Genomic DNA, 21,235 nt, shown 5'->3' with positions numbered 1-21,235 from the left:
GAGTAACAGAGGAACTCGGGGAATGTTTTGATGAAGAGTGTGTGTGTGTGTGTGTGTGTGTGTGTGTGTGTGTGTGTGTGTGTGTGTGTGTGTGATTTGTGTCCAGTCTTGACATTTGCTGGATGTGAAAATTAAAGAGAGAGGAGAGACATATACAGTATGAGAGTACACCTTCACACACACACATACACACACCTGTGTCTCGGTGGACCTTAGAGCTCCACTTTTAATGTGGACCATGTGTGTGTGATCCTACAGAAAAACCTCCTGTCACATCACCTCACACAGCACACTTACTAGTGATTGATGTTTCAATAAATGTTTTATTGTAATATATATATACAGTAATATATATACATATATAATGTTGCATCTTTTTTTTTTGCTTCATTCAAGATGTTTTGTTTAAAAAGTGCATCTGAACTCTCCAGTGTTTTAGACTTTCTGTGCTCCAGATATTTGTATGCTTAGCATCTGGTTGTACATTAGCTTAGCATTTTGAGGGCCTTGTTAAGTCTATAGATTAACTACATCAGCAAGTGAGAGTAGAAGTAACAAGACTAATGAGTCTCCAGCTACACTAGTGTCACTAGCATCATGAGCTAAATGCTAACGTCAGCATGCTAATATACTCACAATGACACTGCTAACATGCTGATGTTGAGCAGCAGTAATTTTTACAGTGTTTATCATTTTAGCGTTTGTTAGCATGCTAACATTTGCTTTTGACCACTAAACACTTAGTACAGCTGAGGCTGATGGGAATGTCACTACTTTTGCAGGTATTTGGTTATAAACTTAAAGGTGCTCTATGTAACGTGTGCATCTTAAATCATTTGTGATGCTAACGTTTTAGTATTTTATGTCATTACACAATAATGCAACTAATCGTTGATTGGCAGAATAGCATGACACAATCAGCAGAGTATGAATCACATCACCAACATTTGCATATTTGTACACAATACAAAGAAATGTGGACCTGGTGGTAAAGACATTGTGCCATAATGCTACTTGTGGTCAAAAACTCCACACAGTCCCTTCAAGTATCAGACAAAGCTATTGCTATCATTTTGGGGAGGGCATGGCTGTCTTTACTAAATTTCATGGCAGTACATCCAAAAGCAGTTGGGGTATTTCAGTCTGTACCAAAGTGGACCAACAGACCAACACTGCCATCTCCAAGTGAGAACACAAGGAAGAATAGTTGGAAATTCAATGAGCTCCTGTAGGAGAGCCAATTGGAAAGATGGATGTAAATATGTGACTATATGGACGATAGGAATCTGGATCATCATTTGTTAAATTCACATCGACCAAACAGTCCTTCAGAGGCAAACTAACAGTGTGAAAGAGATGAAAAAGCAGCACCGGTGAACCTTTGCACCTTAGTATTTTGACGAATGAGAGGGATGCAGCAAGGAAGTGAGGCTGAGGGGAAGCCATGCGTGTGAAACAGTGAGACAGACAGAATGAAAGAGAGAGTGAGACTGTGATGAATTAGGTGGAAGTAAGTGCCACAGTGATGGAGTGCTCACAGACTAATCTGCACATATTTTATCAAGTAAGTATTTGACGTGCTGCACCTGTCTGACAGAGCATGGCTGTAGATTCCTCTCTAGACAGCTTTTGAAAGATGGACTCATGATTTAAATGTGCTACACTCTGTAAACTTTGACTTCCAGGGAATCTCAATCCCAAAGGCTAGGGAACTGTATCCGGAGTGTTGTCGTGTCTCATTGGGAAAGGCGACCTTTACTGCTGGAGATGGATAATTAGAGGGTGCCACTAAGATGAGCGTGGCTTGGAGAAAGCAGCGGCCACCTTTCCATGGCAGGGTCAAGAGTTGTCATGTCCAAGAACAGCTCAGGAGGTTTATTTCAAGCAATATTTATTTGAAGTTGACAACTCATTTCCTGGCAAGCTTTTAATGGGCAGTAATAGGCTGGAGGTGGCCAAGTTCAACTGTAACCAAAACAAGCAAAACATTTCATGTGATCCCACAGAGAAGTGGATTGATATCAGAGAAGGCTTATGGAGGTAGTTTCAAAATATGATGCAAGAGCGTGCAAGGAGAAAGATGAAAAAAAGCACTTTTGGAGTTGTTCACCTCTGCAGTGGAGTTTCACTCGCAGCTAATGTGCCTTCAGTGAAGTTATGGTGTGTGACGGTGAGTCTCGATTTTGTTATTCGGTCCATTTACACACCGACAAGACTGCATTTGAAGGATAAATTCAGATCCCAGTTCAGACAGGGTGCAAGCTTACACTTTAAACTTAGCAGTTACAATGAAGGTTCCGGCTTAAGAAAGGTTGTAAATAATATCTTTTTGAAGTATTTTATGATCCAAGGGCTTTAGGAGACTTGGATTACAACAGAAGAGCTGAAGACAATTTATGTTTTTTTCCTTTGTTTTTTTTTTTACATTTTAAAATAAGTCACCATCTACTTTGGTAGCTTGGGAGAATGCTGCAACGCTGTTTTGCTGTGAAGCTCCAGAAATGTTTTGTGAACTACAAAACTTCTCACACCTTTCCATCAGCATGGGGGTGAGTAATGATTGAACTCTGACTTTTGGGTGAACTTACCCTTTAAAGTAGGGCTGAACAATTTGGTATTGTCAGTATGTTGGTAAATATTATAAATGATTCACAATTAGAGGGAATGATCATTTTTGCATCACAATTTCATTTTTACTAAAAAACACAACATGGGCAACATAAAATCATGACGATGGGACATGTGTTCAGGACTGTACCGAACAAACATGTTTCTCACATCTGGAGAACAAGAGCTTTATTAAAAAGTTAAAGCTCCTACAGTTATGGCACTTGGCCACATTGTGATTTCAGTAATATTTGGATTAATAATGCAGTCCTACTTTAAAGGTGAAATAGATGGAGCTGCATTATAGGTGCATGGGATCAATCTGAGTCACTTTCAAGTGGGCTGACCTCATTGACACTGTGCTGAACTGTTGACATGAGTTGTCTTTCTGTCCCAGATTATCTACTGTTGATTGGCTAAGCTGTCCTTTGTGTTGTACAGCCCCTTTTCTCTCAGAAGGGATTAGTCCTCGTGTATGGGTTTACAGTTCATGCTTGCTGGAGACCCACAAGCTCCACTTTCACTGTTGCAACAACTGTTGGACTGATAATATAAGGTTGTATGTGACTGCACTGTTGCTCTGCATTTCTGATGAGGAAGTAGTAGTTCAAGTAGTTTAACATTAAACTTTCAGTGTTAGAAATGGGCTGCAGCATTTGTGAAAAAATGAATTTGAATGGTGGAACAAGGCCAAACATCAAGAATAGACTGGACCTGTTCGGGGTAAAGGACACCAGACGGACACTGGACACATAGAAGCCCACCCAGTACAGACACACAAACAGCATATTGTCCTGGATGACATCACCGACTCTCTTTTCAGTGTGTGTGTTGAGGTTATTCCAGGTGACATCAGGCCCAGAGAGACACACACAGAAACAGTCCGGGGAGATAACAGGACGACGCAGAGAAAACATTCTCTGCAGATACGCATGTCTCTATGTCTTGTTTGTACTGCGCGAGTAAAAGAGATAAGAGCTGTCCAGGTAGTGAGAGTTTATTGCTGGATCTCACACGATGTAACACAGCTACCACATTCCCCTGCTGGAAAAATAACAATTCCTCAGTATCCAAACAGACATTTTACAGGCTCAGAGCCATCTCATGATCTGATAAGATTAAAGGAGTAGTTCATTTCAGGAAATATGCTCATTTATGTTCTTGATGAGAGTTAGAGGAGAAGACTGATATCACCCTGTCTGCATGCCAAAAATGAAGCTACAGAACAGCCTGCAGCTAGTTAGCTTATCACAAAAAATGGAAACAGGAAGAAATACAAAATGTTAAGATTTATTTTTTGGACTATTTACAGAATTAGTGAGCTTTGGAGGTGCCACCTAGCTGTTTTCCTGTGTTTCAGTTCTTTTGCTAGGATAGCTAACCAGCTTCCTGTTTAGCACACAGACATGAGACTGGTATCAATCTTCTCATCTAACTCATGGCAAGAAGGCTAATAAATGTATTTCCAAAAATGTTGAATTATTTGATTAAAAAACAAAACAAAAGTATGTCTCAGTCAGGGGGTCTGGCTGCTTCACTGTTTGGATGTGTGCCTGCTTGCCTCTCTCTACCCCCATCACCACTCAAGGACAAATATAATCCCATAATAACAGTCATTTTAATAATTAGCTACAGCTACCACTACCTCATAGTCTCCCACCTCCATCTGCTCCCATCATGCCTTCATAGTCAGGGCAGAGACGGGGTACGGAGGGGCAGCAGGCTATCCTGCTTCCCATAAGAGGCCAGTCCAGAAAAACACACACACACGCACGCACGTACACACAATAGCCCATTTATCCCATTACAACTCATTTAGCCTGTCATCCCTTTAGAATACTAGAAAACTGGATAAAGTCGGCCACGGCCAAGCAGACTACAGTAAAAGCCCTTTTCTATCTTTTTCATTTACAGTTGCATAAGCAGAAATACTATATTTGTGTATGCATTTGCTTGAAGAAAGATTTGTCCCTGTGCATATACAGTATGTAATTGTGTCTAGTTAGTACCTGTATTTAATATAACATTAGAGAAACAGTTGAACATTTTGGGAAATAAGCCGCCGGTGACCAAACGTTCAAACTGGTTCTGTTGTTTTGTAGTTTATGAGCCACAGTATCCTCTTATTTGAACATTATAGATGTGTTATTAAAGCAAAAACAAATACAATTGTACGTTTGGGAATCAAACCAGCAACCTCCTGACTGATGAAAGGCCATGTTAACTGTTAATCCACAACAGCCACTATGTTTCCAGTTTGTGCAGTTTGCGCCACAAGTCATGGTTTGGAGTAGTCAAAGCTGTAACGCTCCAAGTACTTATGCATGTACTTTACAACAGTGAGCGCTTATCAAGACACTAATCAACATTGTCTTTCTTTCAACTTACAACTGCACAAATTAAAAATGATTAACAAACGTTAGACGTTCAGACCAAATATCAACTAGAAATAAAAGTTGAAATCCCGGTCTGTGCTCACTATTGTCTTTATTTTAATGCCATTGATTTAGAGTCTCATTTCCAGTGTAATACTCACTATATCAGTACTACTTCATATTTAAAAAAGTGTCTCCAGCTATGTTTCCAGCTGACAGATTCAGCTGTTGATCACAGGAGCATGAACTCCCCTGAAACCACAAATTGTAATTTTAACATTTCTGTTTTTGTTGTGTTGTTAAACAAACAATTTACAACGTGATAATGAGTGAGCTTTGGAGGTGTTGGGAAGAGAACTGTAATTCTGAACTCTGTCTGCTTGTTCCACAAACAAACATGAGGGTGGTATCAATCTTCTCGGCCAACTTATGGAAAGAAAAAGTGTCAACTGCAACAGACTGATCGTGAGTTCTGCATCCATGTGCATCGACACATCCCTCACAGAAAAAACACATGAACTTCCCATGTTCTCCACATGTAGTGTATCACAGAGAGTTAAGAGTTAAGAGTGAGCAGCCGAGGACGATTAGAGAGGAAACCAGAGAACATTTTATCCATTCAAATATGATCCAGTTTCACACAAATCAGTGAATAAAGTTAGAAATTGAGGCCTGGTTAATCACATGACCAGATGCAGGACATTTGTGTGGGTTTAACATTGGTATTTACATGAGTCTCACATGCAAACCCATAGGTTTCACATGGGTATTCATATGGGTTTGATAAATTGAAAATGTTCCAAACCACATTTCCTTTGCACAAAGAACATGTTTTACTGTGTTCCACATATTTCTCACATGATATCAACATGTTTTCACATGATAAATTTCCTATGTGCAGAATCACATGGACATAATCACATGTGAAATTCATGTGTTTTTCTCTTCAGGTTTTTCCCTTCTTCCCACTGTGGCAGCAGGTACGAGCCAAAATCATACAAGTATGGGTCAAAGACTATGAGGCATCTTGTTAAAGTTGTGTTGTGATGGCCATGAATGTCTTAAAGATGAATCTAATCTGCAGATGGTACTATCACCCTAAACCAGAGCCACTCAGAGTAGTGGGAGACACATTGTGAAATACCAATGCCAGTACTGGAAAACATCCAAAGGTAATGCTAAGGTGCATCCTGCAGGCCTGTAAAGATAACGAGCAGAGGTGGAAGACTTGGCAGAGTGAAGGATGATTTTTACTCTCTTTATCCTGGCCCAATGGCACCAAATGGACTAATGTAGAAATATGATATCTTTAATGGGCTTTCTGGGAAGACTGCAGTGTTTCCATTGTTATAATGCAGGGCTGCCTGCTGTGACCCGGAGAACTCTGATGAAGTGTGTATTGGGTAAGTGCTGTCATGGCGGGATCTCAGGCCATCAATGATGCCATCACCTGCATGAAACCAGTGGGTTTCTCTAATTCTTGCTCTCTGCCCAATCTGACAACTCTTCCATATTCTCTCTGCTACTTACATTTCTTGCTTTATTTTATGTGCTCATCTATCCTCAGCAGCGTCTCTCATCCTTCGTCCACTTGAGACATTTGCTTTGGTTGAAACTGAACTCCAGCGACTGAGTCATGTGAAGACTGTCTTGGAAAACGAAGGACAGCTCCTGACAGGCTGAGCTCAGCTGTGTCGGGCATCTGAGGTTGCCACGCCCTTGGCCAAGACCAAGAGTTGTGTATATATAGAAGTGCACACAGATTTATTTTGGTCTGTTTAAGGCTACACGTGCTGCCCTGCACAGAGTTTGAATCATCTTTCAGGGACGCTGTCATAGAGAACAGAGACCATAGGTGTATAACTCCAGCTCTGCTGGCTGCCACACTCATAGGCTGGCAGAGGGGAGAGGTGCTTTCCCAGCTGGCGTCCATCAATGGAGCTGAGCAGCTCACTCATGTAAGGGGTGTTCCTGGTTGCAAAATGTGAGATTTGTTTTCTTTTTCTTGACTGACGTCTGAGGCAAGGGCTGCCTGGCCAAGGTGGATAAGGATCATTTCCCTACTGGCGTACTGTATCATGTACTCACGGCATATTGTGGGAGCAATATTTTGAGTTTAAGGGTCTGGGGCAGTAGAGTTGAGAGGTGAGCAGGAAGACCAAACACACTTGATCATTACTACTTGGGGCTATAATGACCTAATTTCAGGGATGATTAGAGTTCCATCTAATTGAATTAAATCCATCCTGAGTTGAGTCAGACGCTCTACCAGCCCCAGCTGCTCTGAAGCTAGCACCTTGAACCTTGAATAAAGATTCCTTAACTGTGAGACAGTTCCTCACTTTGTCACGACTCACATTTTTGTGTACCGTTTTTGTAAAGTGTTACCTGCAAATGTACACTAACACATTAAACAAAGATGGTGAACATGGTAGCCTCACAGAGCCGTTAGCATGACTTCAGACTATTAGTCATGTTATCCTTTGGCTGATTTATGGAAGCTACCTTACCTACCTACTTTATATATTGTTGACTTATTGATTCTGTGACAACTTATAATGAGCATACCATATGTGTTATGAGTAGAACAATTATAATTGTATGTAATGTAGCAATGTATCAATAGTGAAAAAAGAACAATATTTTCCTTTGAAAAGCAGTAAACCAGTGTGTCACATTAGACCTCAGCCCTTACCTCATTGTCTGTGCCCACATCCAGCATAACGGGCAGGCACTGCTGTGGCGGCATCCCTCCACAGGCTGTGTAGAGGGCCAGTTTGCCCACTGGGATGCCCATACCGTAGCAGCCCAGGTCTCCCAGCCCCAGGATCCTCTCTCCATCCGTCACACACACAGCCTGTTAATCAACATTAAGTGTTAGCCATAAACTACAATAGCTAGCCACACCAACCACGTAAACAATTTCAATATGTCTATAATGCCGCTACATGTAGGTTATTTCTCAAATTAGATATTACATCACATTTATACGCAATTTAATGAGAAAATAACAAAGCAGCAGTTCTGCCTCCATGCCTCGTGAGCTCAAATCTTCTTTTACCAAAACAAGTCCACCCTGCTACCCAGAAACATGTTTTTTTCCCTCTCTGTAAGCCAGGTCCTCCTACACCCTCCTGGCTTTCCACTCACTAGTTACTTTACTGTTCGAGCAATAAATGCGCTCCTCCAGGTTGATTCCACAGCATGAAACAAATCAATTGTGTAACAGCTAATATCAGCAGCAGAAGTGTTTAATTTGAGTTTTTCTTTTTCCACCCTTGGAGTGACGCAGATAACTCTGGCACAACGTTTTAACAGCCCGTTCCTCCCACAATCTGACCGGTTTAAAGGGTGTCATTAGTTTTCCCACTTTAGTGTTTAAAATCAATAATTACCATACTTAACACCATTAGCAGCTTTTTTCCCCCCGACTGTCACTGGTTAATATGTGACAGGATGGCTGCCAACGCTTATCAGTGGATGACTACCTCGGCTCCTGTTTGCCCTCCCTCCGTGGAAATGTTAAAAGTAGGCCATATTAGTTGAGTTTACGATAAGACCACCCTGACAATGAGATGCAGCGTGTCAGCGCTGAGGTAAATGCCCTGCTGTTGACAGCTGTGAACAGGTGGCTGAGGCTGCAGGTATATTTGACATGCCAGGAATGCCGACTGGTTTCGTCATTCTGAGTATGACTAGATTATGACTTGCACATAGCTGCTCTTTACAGAAGATTAAAGGAATATTTCAGGCTTTTGGGAAATGGCCAATACAGAGGGTCAAGAGAACCGACTTTTTGGAGCATTCACTATTTTTAATAACAGCCTGGTTATGATTCACTTCTTATTACCAAGAGCAATGATTACTACTTACTAACGGTAATAAAAACAATGTGTTTTCTATCGTGATTAAATATCAAACCATTGAAGGTACTTAGCGGTGTTTAATTTCACAAAAGCAATTTATAATTTATTCATTTTCCAAGACAGGTCCACCTTCTTCAGTTTACAAAAAGACAAAGGAGCTCAATATAGTTTAAAAACCATCATCAGTATTGTATTTTATTGTATTTTATTTAAAGTTTATCAGTTAACATTGCAAAGCTTTTCTGCTTGTCTGTCATTTAGGATCATATTACAGCAAGTGTTCATTTTCTCACTGTTATGAGAAGTATCGTGGACCGCTTTCACTCAAAACTGTTTATCCTAGAGTTGTGAAACTACTTCAGATAATGTCTTCTGCGAGTGTTTCTCCTTAGAGACAATCATGTATTTTAACATCATAGCAACATGCGCTGCTGATGGATGTGTGCTGCTTCCTCTCCTGCTGAAAATAAGTAATCTTTTGGTTGTGTTGCTTGTGTGCCGCTCATAATCCATACTATATGATCATATCAATAAAAATTATATACCGTATATTGCATGCTAAATTAAAGTACATTAAAGAAGAAGCCTGGTGATTTTCTGTGTTTTTGAATTGTCTGCAAATTCCATGAAAAGACCAAAACCAATAATATGTTAGTCCATCTCTCAATACTTCCATTTCCTGTCTCTGGCTCTCAGCTCCAAGCCCATTAAATCCTAAAACAGAAGTTAAACAGGTCTTTTGAATCAAAAATGAATTTGTTTTTCTAAAACAACTCGGCACTGTTGTTTGTAGAAAACCTTATTTAAACAGGGTTTCATTTTTTTTTACATTTTAAGGTGTGCTAGCTAGCATGTATTTATGCCTCCTTACTGGCACTGAAGCAACATGACTCATTGCAAGAGTGTGGCTCTTTTTCAGTTTTCATATTTTCTGGACAACAGTGGAGCTCTATGGCAGAGGAATAAGACAAACTAGACTCTGGATACTTATTAATTGGATCAATTCATTATTGGTTTGGTCATTTGTTGACAAGAAAAATGTATTATATTCCTGTCTTGTCCTCAGCACTCAATTAATGTTGACTAATTGATATCCCGACATTTTGCACTTTTACACATACCTTGCTGTGTTAGCCTTTTTTTTTGTAAAGTCACACAAAACAGGACTTAGATTCTAAGCTTTTTGTAATGTGGGAGTGCTGGAATAACATGAATATGATCATACTTCATCCCACTGTTTGTGTAATATAATTTACCCTGATGTCCTTTTCTGGCCAGTTCTGGAGGAGTGTTGCAATGTGTCCACGGTCATGAATAGTGATGAAGAGCCCCCTGGAACACAGGAAAACAAACAGAAGAACTTAAGTAAGCAGAGGAAAAAGAAAAAGAGAAAGAGACCACACTTTTTTACATGTTGAAAAGGCATCATAGGGCACACCGCTCGATGGTCTTCCTCTTTCTCACTCAAGTTTAATGTCAGGCTGCACTCTAATGAAACATAATATCATTTAAATAATCTTGGCACAATCAATGGCAACACAAGAACTCAACCAACTCATGACCACTTTGTACTTAAAAACTTCTTATCTGAGATTTAAAGGAAAAACAGCTTTGAGCTCAAACTCAGAGACTGTTTGAAGTTAAGCTGCTATTTCTTCTCTGCTTTTCTTTCTTCTGACCACGACTTTATTGAATACTGATGGCACCTGGGATTTGAATGTTAAGCCCAGAGCCCAGGGCCTCTGTGGGGAGTTTGCTTTGGACCCTTGAGGTCCCCCAAATATTCATTCATCTTAGCATCCCCCCACCTACCAACCCTTCCTGTTTCCTTTCCTTGCTCCCTCAGCATCAACGTCCTTCCCTCTGGGACAATCCCAGGATAAAGAGATCATCTCTATGCGTGGGGTCCAGATGCGGCGCCTTTCCTATACCCAACGCACCCATCTGGTTAATGCATGGGGGCAACACCTCCTCCATGTGCCAGTGACAGTAAAAACATCACTATTTGCAAGAATCTGCTCATAAAGTAAAAACCCTTCCCAGGTCAATGCTTGTGGAAGAAGACAATGGAGAAATGTCAAACAGAAACAGTATGACACACTGTGAAAAGTAAGAGTGAAATATAGAGATAAAAGAAAGACGTAAAAGTGTCATATAAAAATGCTTTGAGAAGTCAGGGATGTGGAGCGGACACTGTAAGCATCGGTTTCCATTTAAGACGGTCTTCAGCCATGCTAACGCCTCGGTGAAGCTGTACTCAGGCACAGTGGTGCTTTGGGCTAAATGCTAACATGTTGATGTTTAGCAGGTAATGTTTACTACGTTTCTCCATATTAGTTTAGCTTTTTAGCATGCTTTCATTTGCTAACTAGCCAGTACTACACACAATACAGCCAATTTCATCTACATGTATCAGGTATTTGGTTATAAACCAGTTTGGAGGAGCTATAATTTTCATCATCATCAGTGTGGCCGATCTGGCCAAAAAATATCACAATCTATTTAATTGAAATCATGATCCACATCTAAATTGCACCGTTTAGTCTCAATTTGAAATGCCCTGTAGACAATAACTAGACTTGAAATAGACTGTGAGTTTCTCCATTGCCAAAATTAAAGTCCAATATTGCACCGAAGATAGAAGTAAATCATCTAGTCATCTAGTTGGCTACGCACATGACTTTGTTGCCGTGTTTACATAGCACGGATCTGCTAGTCATTGAGGTAATGTGGACTTTGGAAACAAAAGTTTAAATAAATTCCTCAATCAAGATCGATCATGATCTAAAATTGTCAGATGGCCCATCCCCAAGTCTGAGGAAAAATCTGAGGACCACCAAAGTGAGTTGGCTTCATCATCTGGTTACTATGAATGTCTACAAAATTTCATAGCAATACTGTGAATAGTTGCTGAAAGATTTCAGGATGGACGAAAATGGATGACAGACTGATATTGCCATCCATAGAGCCAGAATCAGCAATTCAGTGTAAATACCCAATATTTGTATCTTAAAATGAACTTTAAGAAGGCAAGTGGATCTGAATAGAAAACAAAGTTGAAGGACAAAGTAATGCAATGTAGCTTTAATATAAGTTGAAGCACACAACTCCTCACCTTTGAGTGATATAAACCTTTATATTCATATGAGAATATGAACTGTCTGAGTTTTCTACTGTCAGAATGTTTTTTGTCCGTCAAAATCTTACAACCTGAACCACCACCAATCTTTGACCAAAGCGGGATGAACTGTCCAATTAAGTTACAGTAAGTACATCTAACGATCATCTGCAATTCATTTAAATCTATAGTGATCTGTGGATCTTGTTCTTTCTTTCAGTCCAGTGGTAAACATCCTCTGATTTTAGCTTCTCCATTGTCAGGACTGTTGGTCCAATAAAAAAGACATTTGAGGACGTCACCTTGACATCGACAGATTAATTACTAATGGAAAATAAGTTGTTATTTGCAGCCCTACGTTAAATGAAAAGAACATAACAAGAATTTGAAAAGACAGGAAGAGAGCATGACTGATTAAAAAAAAAAGATTGACAGTTTTTTTTAAAGACAGTCGTTTCTCTTGTGCAAAGAGCTCTGCAGGTCACATAAAGGTCAGCAGGCCACAAACATCTGGCATCAGTCATTTTACACACGTTTCAACTTTTATTGCAATGTAATGACGTACATCTGCATACATTTGCACATCGAAACATGTGTGCATGATATTGTATTGTGCTGTTTGATGATTTAAAAGAGTCTGCACAGCGGGGACAGGGACCTGTAGGGAGCTGGACTAGTTTTGTCTTTCTACAGTGGACGAGTGTGAGCGAGGAGAGAGAGGGGAGAGAGTGCAGCCTGCTGTGTTTGTTTACCTGAAGCTGGGAGGACATGAGCCACTGCCGGCAACAGCAAAATGAGAAATTTATGGGAAAGAACAGCATCGGAGCTGAAAGGTTGGCCGCATTATGATTGTTGGAAAACAACTTTTTGAGACGGATGAAAGCAGACAGGAAGGACGGCAATAAAGCCTAATTCCTGTCAAACTGACGGTTACCAAAAACATTTCAGGATCCACTTTCCATCACTCCTTTCCTCGTCCAATTCTCATTTTCTCCCACTTCTCGTCGCATTTCAGAGGAGTTGTCGACCTCATGACCTTTGACCCTGACAAGTACAGTGATGTAGAGCTGCAGGAGTGCCTGTGACACATTTTAACATTAAAAAAAACAACACAAACACTCACACACACATAAACTCCTCTTACAGTACCCAGAGCATCAGAGAGCTAATCTACAGTATCTCATGATGTCAGGCTGTTTTCAATCCATCACCACCGTCTCTTAAGATAATGACGATCTTTTGAAATGGAAAATAAAAGTGCTTAATGACAGTATACAGCAGCTGTCATGAGGATGTGTATGATATGAAAGCTTTTTGTCTGCGGTCCGGAGATCACTACGCTGTGTGTGTATGTGGTAAACCGGGTCAGGGTTAGATGTGTTTAACGTATTTGCTGTGAGAAACATTGTTGTAAAATGAAGTCATTTTGGCTTGTCCAAATTTCTTCAAGGGGTTACTGCTGGGTTAGGATTTGCCTTTTTAGTGGTAAACCCTCTGCCCTGTCTGATGAGCAAGTAGCCAATCCCTTTATGAGCAGTGCCAGAACCATTTCTTTTAGTTTTTTGCCATGTATCCAATCCTATTTTTAGCTCACTATTGGAAATGATTATCTGTCGGCCTACTTTTAGAAGGCTATTCAACAAATATCAACTTTGTAAACTCTCTTTTTTAACCTATTTCATTACCATTTTATTTATTCAGACTGTACTTTATCCATAACTTTCAGCTAACTATTCAAACTGTTAATCCGTTACTTACAGCTGTCTGATGAGCAGGTAGCCTATCCCTTTGGCCAGTGCCAAAACCTTCACTGAGTTTTATTTCTTCAAATGAGAGTATGATATATTTTTCCTCATATTCATGCCTTTAGATGCCTTGAATTATGTGTGTGTTTTTGTGTGTCTGTGTGAGTGTGTGTGTGTTTGTCAGACTGCTGCTGCTGAAATAACCACAATGAATAGCAGTCGCCCCATTTTCTAGATGAGAGGAGGGCCACAAAGCACTGAGCTGCCATGTCTGGCTCCTCCTGTAAGAGTGTGGCCAGAACAGAGAGGGTAAAGAAAACAACCTGATGGCCTGAAACAGCCCCACCGCTGACCTGCAGCCCAACACAAAACACACCCCAGGGACCGTGGAAGCTGGCAGGAGGAAAAGCTGCTTTCCACACCATGACCCCAAAACACTCTTAGCCCCATGAGGAAGCCGGCCTCCGATCGTTGACCCGTGTCCACACAAAACACAACCAGTCACCATTCTTCACCTCCAGTGCATAACCTTAATCTTCACTGTGCTGGACGCCCTCACTTAGCAAGCCACACAAGGTTCAACTGACACAGTGGACACAAATCAGAGAGAAAAGACTGTGAAAATAGTGTTAAAGGTCACGGTCACGCACTATGAGATTTCTCCAACTAATTAAGCTCCAAATCTGCCACAACAGACAGGTTTTAACGGTTGGTCGGTGTCCCCTGAGAAAAATTATGACAGGGTATTTTCCACTTGATTTTCTAAATGTGTTTGAAAGGGCCTAATTGGAGCCAACATCTTGTAGTGTGACTCTGACCAGAGGGAAGTGGTAAATGTCAGCTAAGCAAAGAAGACAATTCTTGTTTTGTTAATGCATAACTTGAAAAAACAAGTGTCTAAGATCTTGTACAAGCTGAGGAAATTAAACCTATTATACGTTTTCTCATGCCAGAATGTATAATTTCCTGTCAATGTAAAGAAAATACTACATTACTCAAAGGATATTAACTGATTTCTAGGCGTTCGGCCTACTTGTCACCTCAAGTAGTACATGCACACCAAACTCTTGGTCCAGTGCTGTTCCAGTGGTTTCTAACACTTTCGGCATGAAGCAACACCTACTTGTGACCCTTCAACACAGATTAAACTGTTATGTACATTTAATATGTGTTAAAAGGTCACATCGTAGAACCTAGGGGATACAGCGGCTATAGAGATAGCGCTTGGGGACTGACATCATAAAGAAAGTTGAGCAAATACTCAGTTTTTGTGTCATTTGTTACACGACAACAGTCGAAATATGTTACCTGGATGTCACTCCAGCTCTTAGCGCATAGCCCACTGATGATTTATATTACAAAGTTAATTAAAGGTGCAGTGTGTAGGATGTAGTGGCATCTCGTGGTGTGGTTACAGGTTGCTACCAAATGATCACTCCTTGTGAAAGGCCGACTCTAGAGCTCTTTGGTTTGTACACTCTGGGCTACTGTGGAAACACAGTGGTGCAACATGAAAGACAAACTGTTGCCTCCTTAAATGTAAAAGGCTCATTCAGGTTAGTGTCACACAAAGGAAAACATCATTCTAAATATCATATTTCTATTATTGCCAATAGAGCCCCCTGAAGCTTACACACTGAAGTGCACCCACAGTTTTGTAAGAGTATAAACAAGGCATGGTAAGGCTCAATCCCGTTTGAGATATTTGTTGGGCGTCACAGTGGAGCAGTCAAACCTGTATCTAGTATTTACAAGAAAAAAAGGAAGAAATAGAGAAACCGGCACAAAAATACAAAGAAATGTGCAGAAACATTCTCCTTTCATTGATTCACCTCATGACCCCTAACGGTTTCTCGCAGGATCCCTTGTGGTGTCCTGACACCCAGATTGACAAGCAGTGAAATATGGAGTGTGCGATCTAAAGTAAACATGGGTGAAGAGCGTTGTTATAAGACTGAGAACGCTACAATTTGAAGTTCTGGTAATTTTCTTGAGTAGGAGTGCAACAACATACAAAGTTAATCAGATAGCTAAGCATTTTTCTTTGGACACTGTAATTTTCTTTAAAGACTTACATAACTGCCACAGTAGCACAGTAAAAAACATTACAGTATTGAGCTTTTTAGGACGTACTGATGTTTTCGACTGAAAATACCAATAAGCCAAAATTTTGCACTGTATACAATCTTAAAGAATTTACATTTAAATGAACTGTTCAGTGATGTTACCTGTACTGGACAGAAACAGTTAATCCATCTCTGTACCTGGTCCAGCCAGCAGCCAGCTGGAGCTGTCATTGGCTCCCGAAAACTGTTATTGTTAGACTAATTACTTTCTCATTTACCCAGAGCTGTTGGGCACGCTGCATCTTGGTTACGCAACAAGACAGGTTACGCAAGCCATGTGAAGCTGTGTGTCCCTCACATGAGGGTTATGACAGTAAATTTAAAGCAACAAAGTCACTCCCAGACAGTAGTAGTCCTACAAACACACTCAATTATGTCATGTAGTATACAGAGGTCCTACATATACAGGCACAAAATGATCTTGTTATAGAAACAGGGACTGAACAATTAATACACTGCAAACTCCAGCTCAGTAGGAAGATTATGGTATAAAAAGCAGAGAGGTATCAAGATACTGTCTGCCTTTGAAAGAAAGCAAAACACATCTATTCAACGGGAGAACTCCCCTGTGGAGATCCATGGCTTTTCAAAACAGGTTCAAACAGGAGCATCACTCCAAAATTAACAGGGGATCCTTCTGCCAGACCAGCTGCTGGGATATTTGAGACATGGTTTTATTAAATCTGGGAAGTTCAACAGAAACAAAATCATGCACTTGCCAAAAATAAGAGATTAATATTTAGGAATTAATTAGAATAGACTAATCTGCTCCAGTTAAAAACACAGTAATAAACCACAGATGTTGGTGTGAGGCCATTTGTTACCAGAAATTTGCTGTGTCAGCCTTTTTAAAGTGTGCTCGAAGGTGGAGATATTGTTATTTTGGATAAGCGCTAGTCTGGCTTAAATCATTATCAGTCCTAGACTATAATCAGACTAAGTCCAGTTATATATTGTATTATTCTTGCGTTGGGGGAGTCCCTATCCAGTAATACAAACAAATCATTTTGTACAGAATTCGGTCTAATTGAGTTACAGACATAACCGGTGTGCGTCACTAATTAGAAAAATGACAAAAGTGCATCGCCCTTGTTAATCTGCCATCCCTCTTCATCCCCTCTGAGGTTGGACCATGGTCTAGACTGATAACTGATAAATTGTAGAGAACACATAACCTATATTTTTAACTTAAACTTAACTTTATTTGGTAATTGTGTGAATCAATTATGTGCCATTATTTTATTAGAGAAGTGTATCGAACTGCAATGTAAGACTGGAGCCTCTGACTTGGCTTTTGGTGTGAATGTAATGTAAAAATGATACCACAAAATAATTAAGGAATTTGTTCATTATATCACTGAACAGCATGTTTCATAGCAGCAGTGTGTTAAGCTGCTTTTTCTAACTAGCTTGTGGTCAAGCTTGCTAGTATCAAATATGAGGAATGAGTAGCGGCTTCACCACCTACAGTTTCAAAGCACTGTAGCCTCCTCAACACTGGGCACATATGTACTTACAGCATTCAGATCAATCATCAGTGCTTTCAATACACCTCAGTTTCCCAGCAGCCAAAGTAGGAAACAAACAAAAACACAAAGTGATACGAGACTTCAGCTTGTTACTGGCACTAGCCGTGTCTTGGTTACATTTCCGTCAAGGTAAACCAAACATTTCATCTCAAGCCACGATGAGACATTAACCAGCATCTTGGGTTTGGCTCCATGTGTTCATTTGTCACTACACTAAAGGACACTGGTCTGAGCCTGACGTCTGTCTGTCATCATATCAGGTGAGCATAGTGTCCTCTGAGCTACAGCACAACATCGAGCGAGACAGCCCGGCACAGCGGCTCGTGCACACAGACATACAGCACACTCATAAGGAGACAGAGTAATTTCTATGACTGGATGTGGTATCTGACCACACGCTGTAGAAAAGAACTGACAGCACAATATTTAAGCAGTGAGACCGCTGGTTTCAACTTTCTTGCTTCCTTCCCTGAGTGGTATTTAATAAGCTAATGGCTTTCCATGGAAAGAGAAGAACTTAAGTTCAGTTTATGCACAAACTGCAACTTACCTTTAAGTATCCACATAACGGGAGAGCAAGAGTCAGTTTTACTACTTAAGCTGTACCCTTGGTTTTGTTCATACTGATCATTTCCAAGGCAATTACGTAAGTGAAGCCAAAGGAGTGAAGCTGTTGGCATCGTGAATAACGCTCTAATGCTGCAGCGCGTGGACCAGCCAAGCAACTGACTAAACCAATGGAGGAGAAGAAGAAAAGTTGGTGAGAACAGGGGGTCTGGCTGTGCCAATCAATAACCATGTTCATGCTGCAGCCTGAGCTGTTGCAAACTCTGCCCATTTTAAAAATAACTAATTGCAATGGAAAAGATGACCGTCTAAGAAACTAAATATGCAACAGAGCTCTGGGAGGAGGAAAAAGTGCTCTGTAAACACAAAAAGAAAAAAATAAATAGAAACGACAAAGGGATCCGGGCTGTGGGTGAATAATTTTGCATCAGCTCAACAAACACAAAGATTCAGGCCATAATCCACCTCTCTGTGTCTGTCTAAGCACATGTAAGCCTTCAGTTGCCTGGGTTTGTTGCATCTGAAAAATATGCATCTGTACAATTCCTGAGGGGTGAGTTTTTGAATTGATCTCAGTAGCAAGAAGCAACTGTACCCAGTAATTTCTGTTGAACTCACAGCTCTCATCACTTGGAAATGAAACGTGCTGGGCAGGAATTCTCTTTCCAGTCCCTTCGCTTTCCTTTTTCCCTTCACACCCTCCTCTCTACATAGAGTGTGACTCTCTGAAGACAATGCACTCTTCTTCTCCGTCGTCAGCCTCCCACCCGCCATGGCACGCTCAGACTTTGTCAGGATTCCATCACGTTACGAGGATTCAACACGTTGCCTGAATCACCCTCTCTTTTTACACAAGTGAGAACCAGTTCCAGTCGCTGGCCTCGGAAAACCAAAACCCACCCCCACCTCATTCCACTGCAGCCCACTGAAATCAGCCCGGGCCTCCACACAACAACTAATCTTCTCTCGTGAAGCTTTTCCAGACTCGGAGACGAAGGAAACTCTAGAGGATTCGAGGCCAAAATGAACACAGTTTAGCCAATCTGATTGGCCTTTCATCACTTCGGGTAACACGCTGAGGCAAAACATAAGAAGGCATGGAATCTCTGACACAGGCAGACCTGCAGGTGAGGGAAAATAGCAACCAGACTCTGAGTTTCTGGGGTTTCAAAGCACATCTTCTACTGTAGCTGTCCGGGTGAAGGAGAAGCAGTCGAGTGTCCAGACAACTAATTGTCCAACTTCTCCTCTCAGCCAGCCTTACATAACTCATGGTGCAAGAAACGGCAGGAAAAGGCCAACTCCAGCACAAAGGCCCTGCTAAAGGAATCAGAGGCACAGACCTGATGAACCCAGCAGGCTATTAGAGGAGTTTCAACCCTCTGCAACCAGGTTTTCCATTTATTCGCCTTTTCACACACATCCTGACATTTGCGGCATGCCAATGACGTTTCATGTGGGTTGCAAAGTCACATTCGAAAGCAACCGGGCAGCAACTGCATGAGGAGGAGTTGAAGCGTGTTTATTTGCCATTGCTGCTTTGTGTTAGCAACAGTGGTCAGGACCGGATCAAGAAAACTTCCCTAAAATTCAAACAGGTCATCCTTTCATGAGAAACACACATAAAGATCATGACGATGGGAGACAGGTTAAGAGAATATTGTAAAATCATTGAGCCCCGCGTGGATGACAAAGATTTATGGCCCATTGTATTCTCCATGACATTCACAGAGAAATGTGTATTCAATTTTAGGTTTGTCTGGGGAGGTGGCAGGCGAGCTGCTAATATCCACTATAAAACAGATGGAGAACTGCTTTAAGAGTTTCCAATTCTTCATGGCTGAGAAGTGAGGAGATCATTCATGTACTATATGTTACTAGATGAGGGCCATCATATTTTACAACATAGGCGGTTGGTGAAAAACAATCGCAATCTACTGTCCATTTTATGCTCTCAAAACCATGTAAGTAGGTTGCCAGATAGTGGTTTTAGCATGCCTTCACTTTTGTATTGATGTTACTTGGAATACTCAGGTAATCCATTAACCTAGATAATGTATTGATCCTGATTAAGATATCGATGCCAGTTTGTGGAAAAAAGCATCAAAATGTCAGTTATCTGCAGTACGTGCACAGCATACTGTACTGCCCTAACATTAGCTAGCTTGTGTTAGCAACATTAACATTAGCTAGCTAGCTTTTGCAACTTGAACATTAGGTAACATTAGCAATGTTAATGCTAGCTTGTGTGAGCAATGTTAGCTACGTTAATGAGCAAGCGTTAGCAACTTTTACATTTGCTAGCTAGCGTTAGTAACATTAGCAAGCGCAACAAACTGGCAACTACTTGAAGGGTGCTGAGCTTAGTGCTTCCATATAGGGAGTGACAAAAATAAAAATAAATGTGATCATTACAAGATCCCCTATTATTATTATTACTTCATAAACATAAACAAGGCGTTTCTTTGTTTGTGGTTGTTAATTCTGCAATTATTTTTGCATTTATCTGCTTTTCAGCAACTCTACCATCCATCATAAAAGAAGAGCATGGCTGCTATTAACATGTTACTGGCCTGTTGGTGACATTTTCCAACTCTAACAAGGAAATTGGAGCTGTAGCTCTAGCTGATGTAATGCTGAGGCCTAAATCAAGTGGATGTTCAGGGTGTCAGGGGAGAGGTCAAGTCTCACGTAATGAAAACAGATCAAAGAGAGTCAGAGGAAAGTCAGCTGGGGTCAACTCTCATTCCTGTAGAGTGGTCAGAGGTCAGACAGAGTGCTGGAAAGTTGGTCGACATCACCAGCAAAACTAATCATTTTCCATGAGATCATCCGTAATAACCAGGGCTAACCAAAAGAACGGTTGTGTTTATAAATGGTCATGTCTCCTGCAAAGTGACACTGAAACCCTGAACACTCCCTGTGGGATTGAGAGGGAAATTATTCATCAATAATAATAAACAACCTCTTGTCATTCCTATTCAGCATAACATAAACTTTCTGTATATACACCATTAAAAGTGCACTTGGGGTTAACATAGTTTGAAAGCAGTGAGAGATTTGTCTTAAGTCCAGTGTGCTCTGCCAAAATACACTCATACATAAATCACATTTGTCATGCATATTTACATATAAGGTTATTACAACAGATAGCCTGGAATCAAATAGGTTTTTGCAGGACCAGTAAAGCTATTCCTTCATTGTTCAAATATGTTTAATTCTTATCAGCTAACAGGCATTATCAGTTTGTAAAGAGAACGAACTATGCAGCCGATTAGCGGCGGGAGCTTTAATGTATCAAA

The 21,235-nt window shown here is 40.7% G+C and overlaps 1 protein-coding gene across 1 annotated transcript in view; it reads right to left on the bottom strand.

The window, feature by feature from the left end:
* The window catches only part of me1 (malic enzyme 1, NADP(+)-dependent, cytosolic), an 86,447-nt gene that overhangs the window by 16,085 nt on the left and 49,127 nt on the right, over positions 1-21,235 (bottom strand). Inside the window, exons 4-5 of the mRNA XM_084357942.1 lie at positions 10,105-10,180; positions 7,678-7,839 (exon numbers count right to left, since the gene is read on the bottom strand). Of these exons, the coding sequence (XP_084214068.1) occupies positions 7,678-7,839; positions 10,105-10,180 (238 nt within the window). The remainder of the gene's footprint in view (positions 1-7,677; positions 7,840-10,104; positions 10,181-21,235) is intronic.

Source organism: Pagrus pagrus (genome assembly GCF_965226575.1).
Source record: "Pagrus pagrus genome assembly, chromosome: 7".
NCBI classification, from domain to species: Eukaryota; Metazoa; Chordata; class Actinopteri; order Spariformes; family Sparidae; genus Pagrus; species Pagrus pagrus.
Note: the sequence above shows the minus strand (reverse complement) of the source record. Positions and strands in the feature narration are given on the sequence as shown.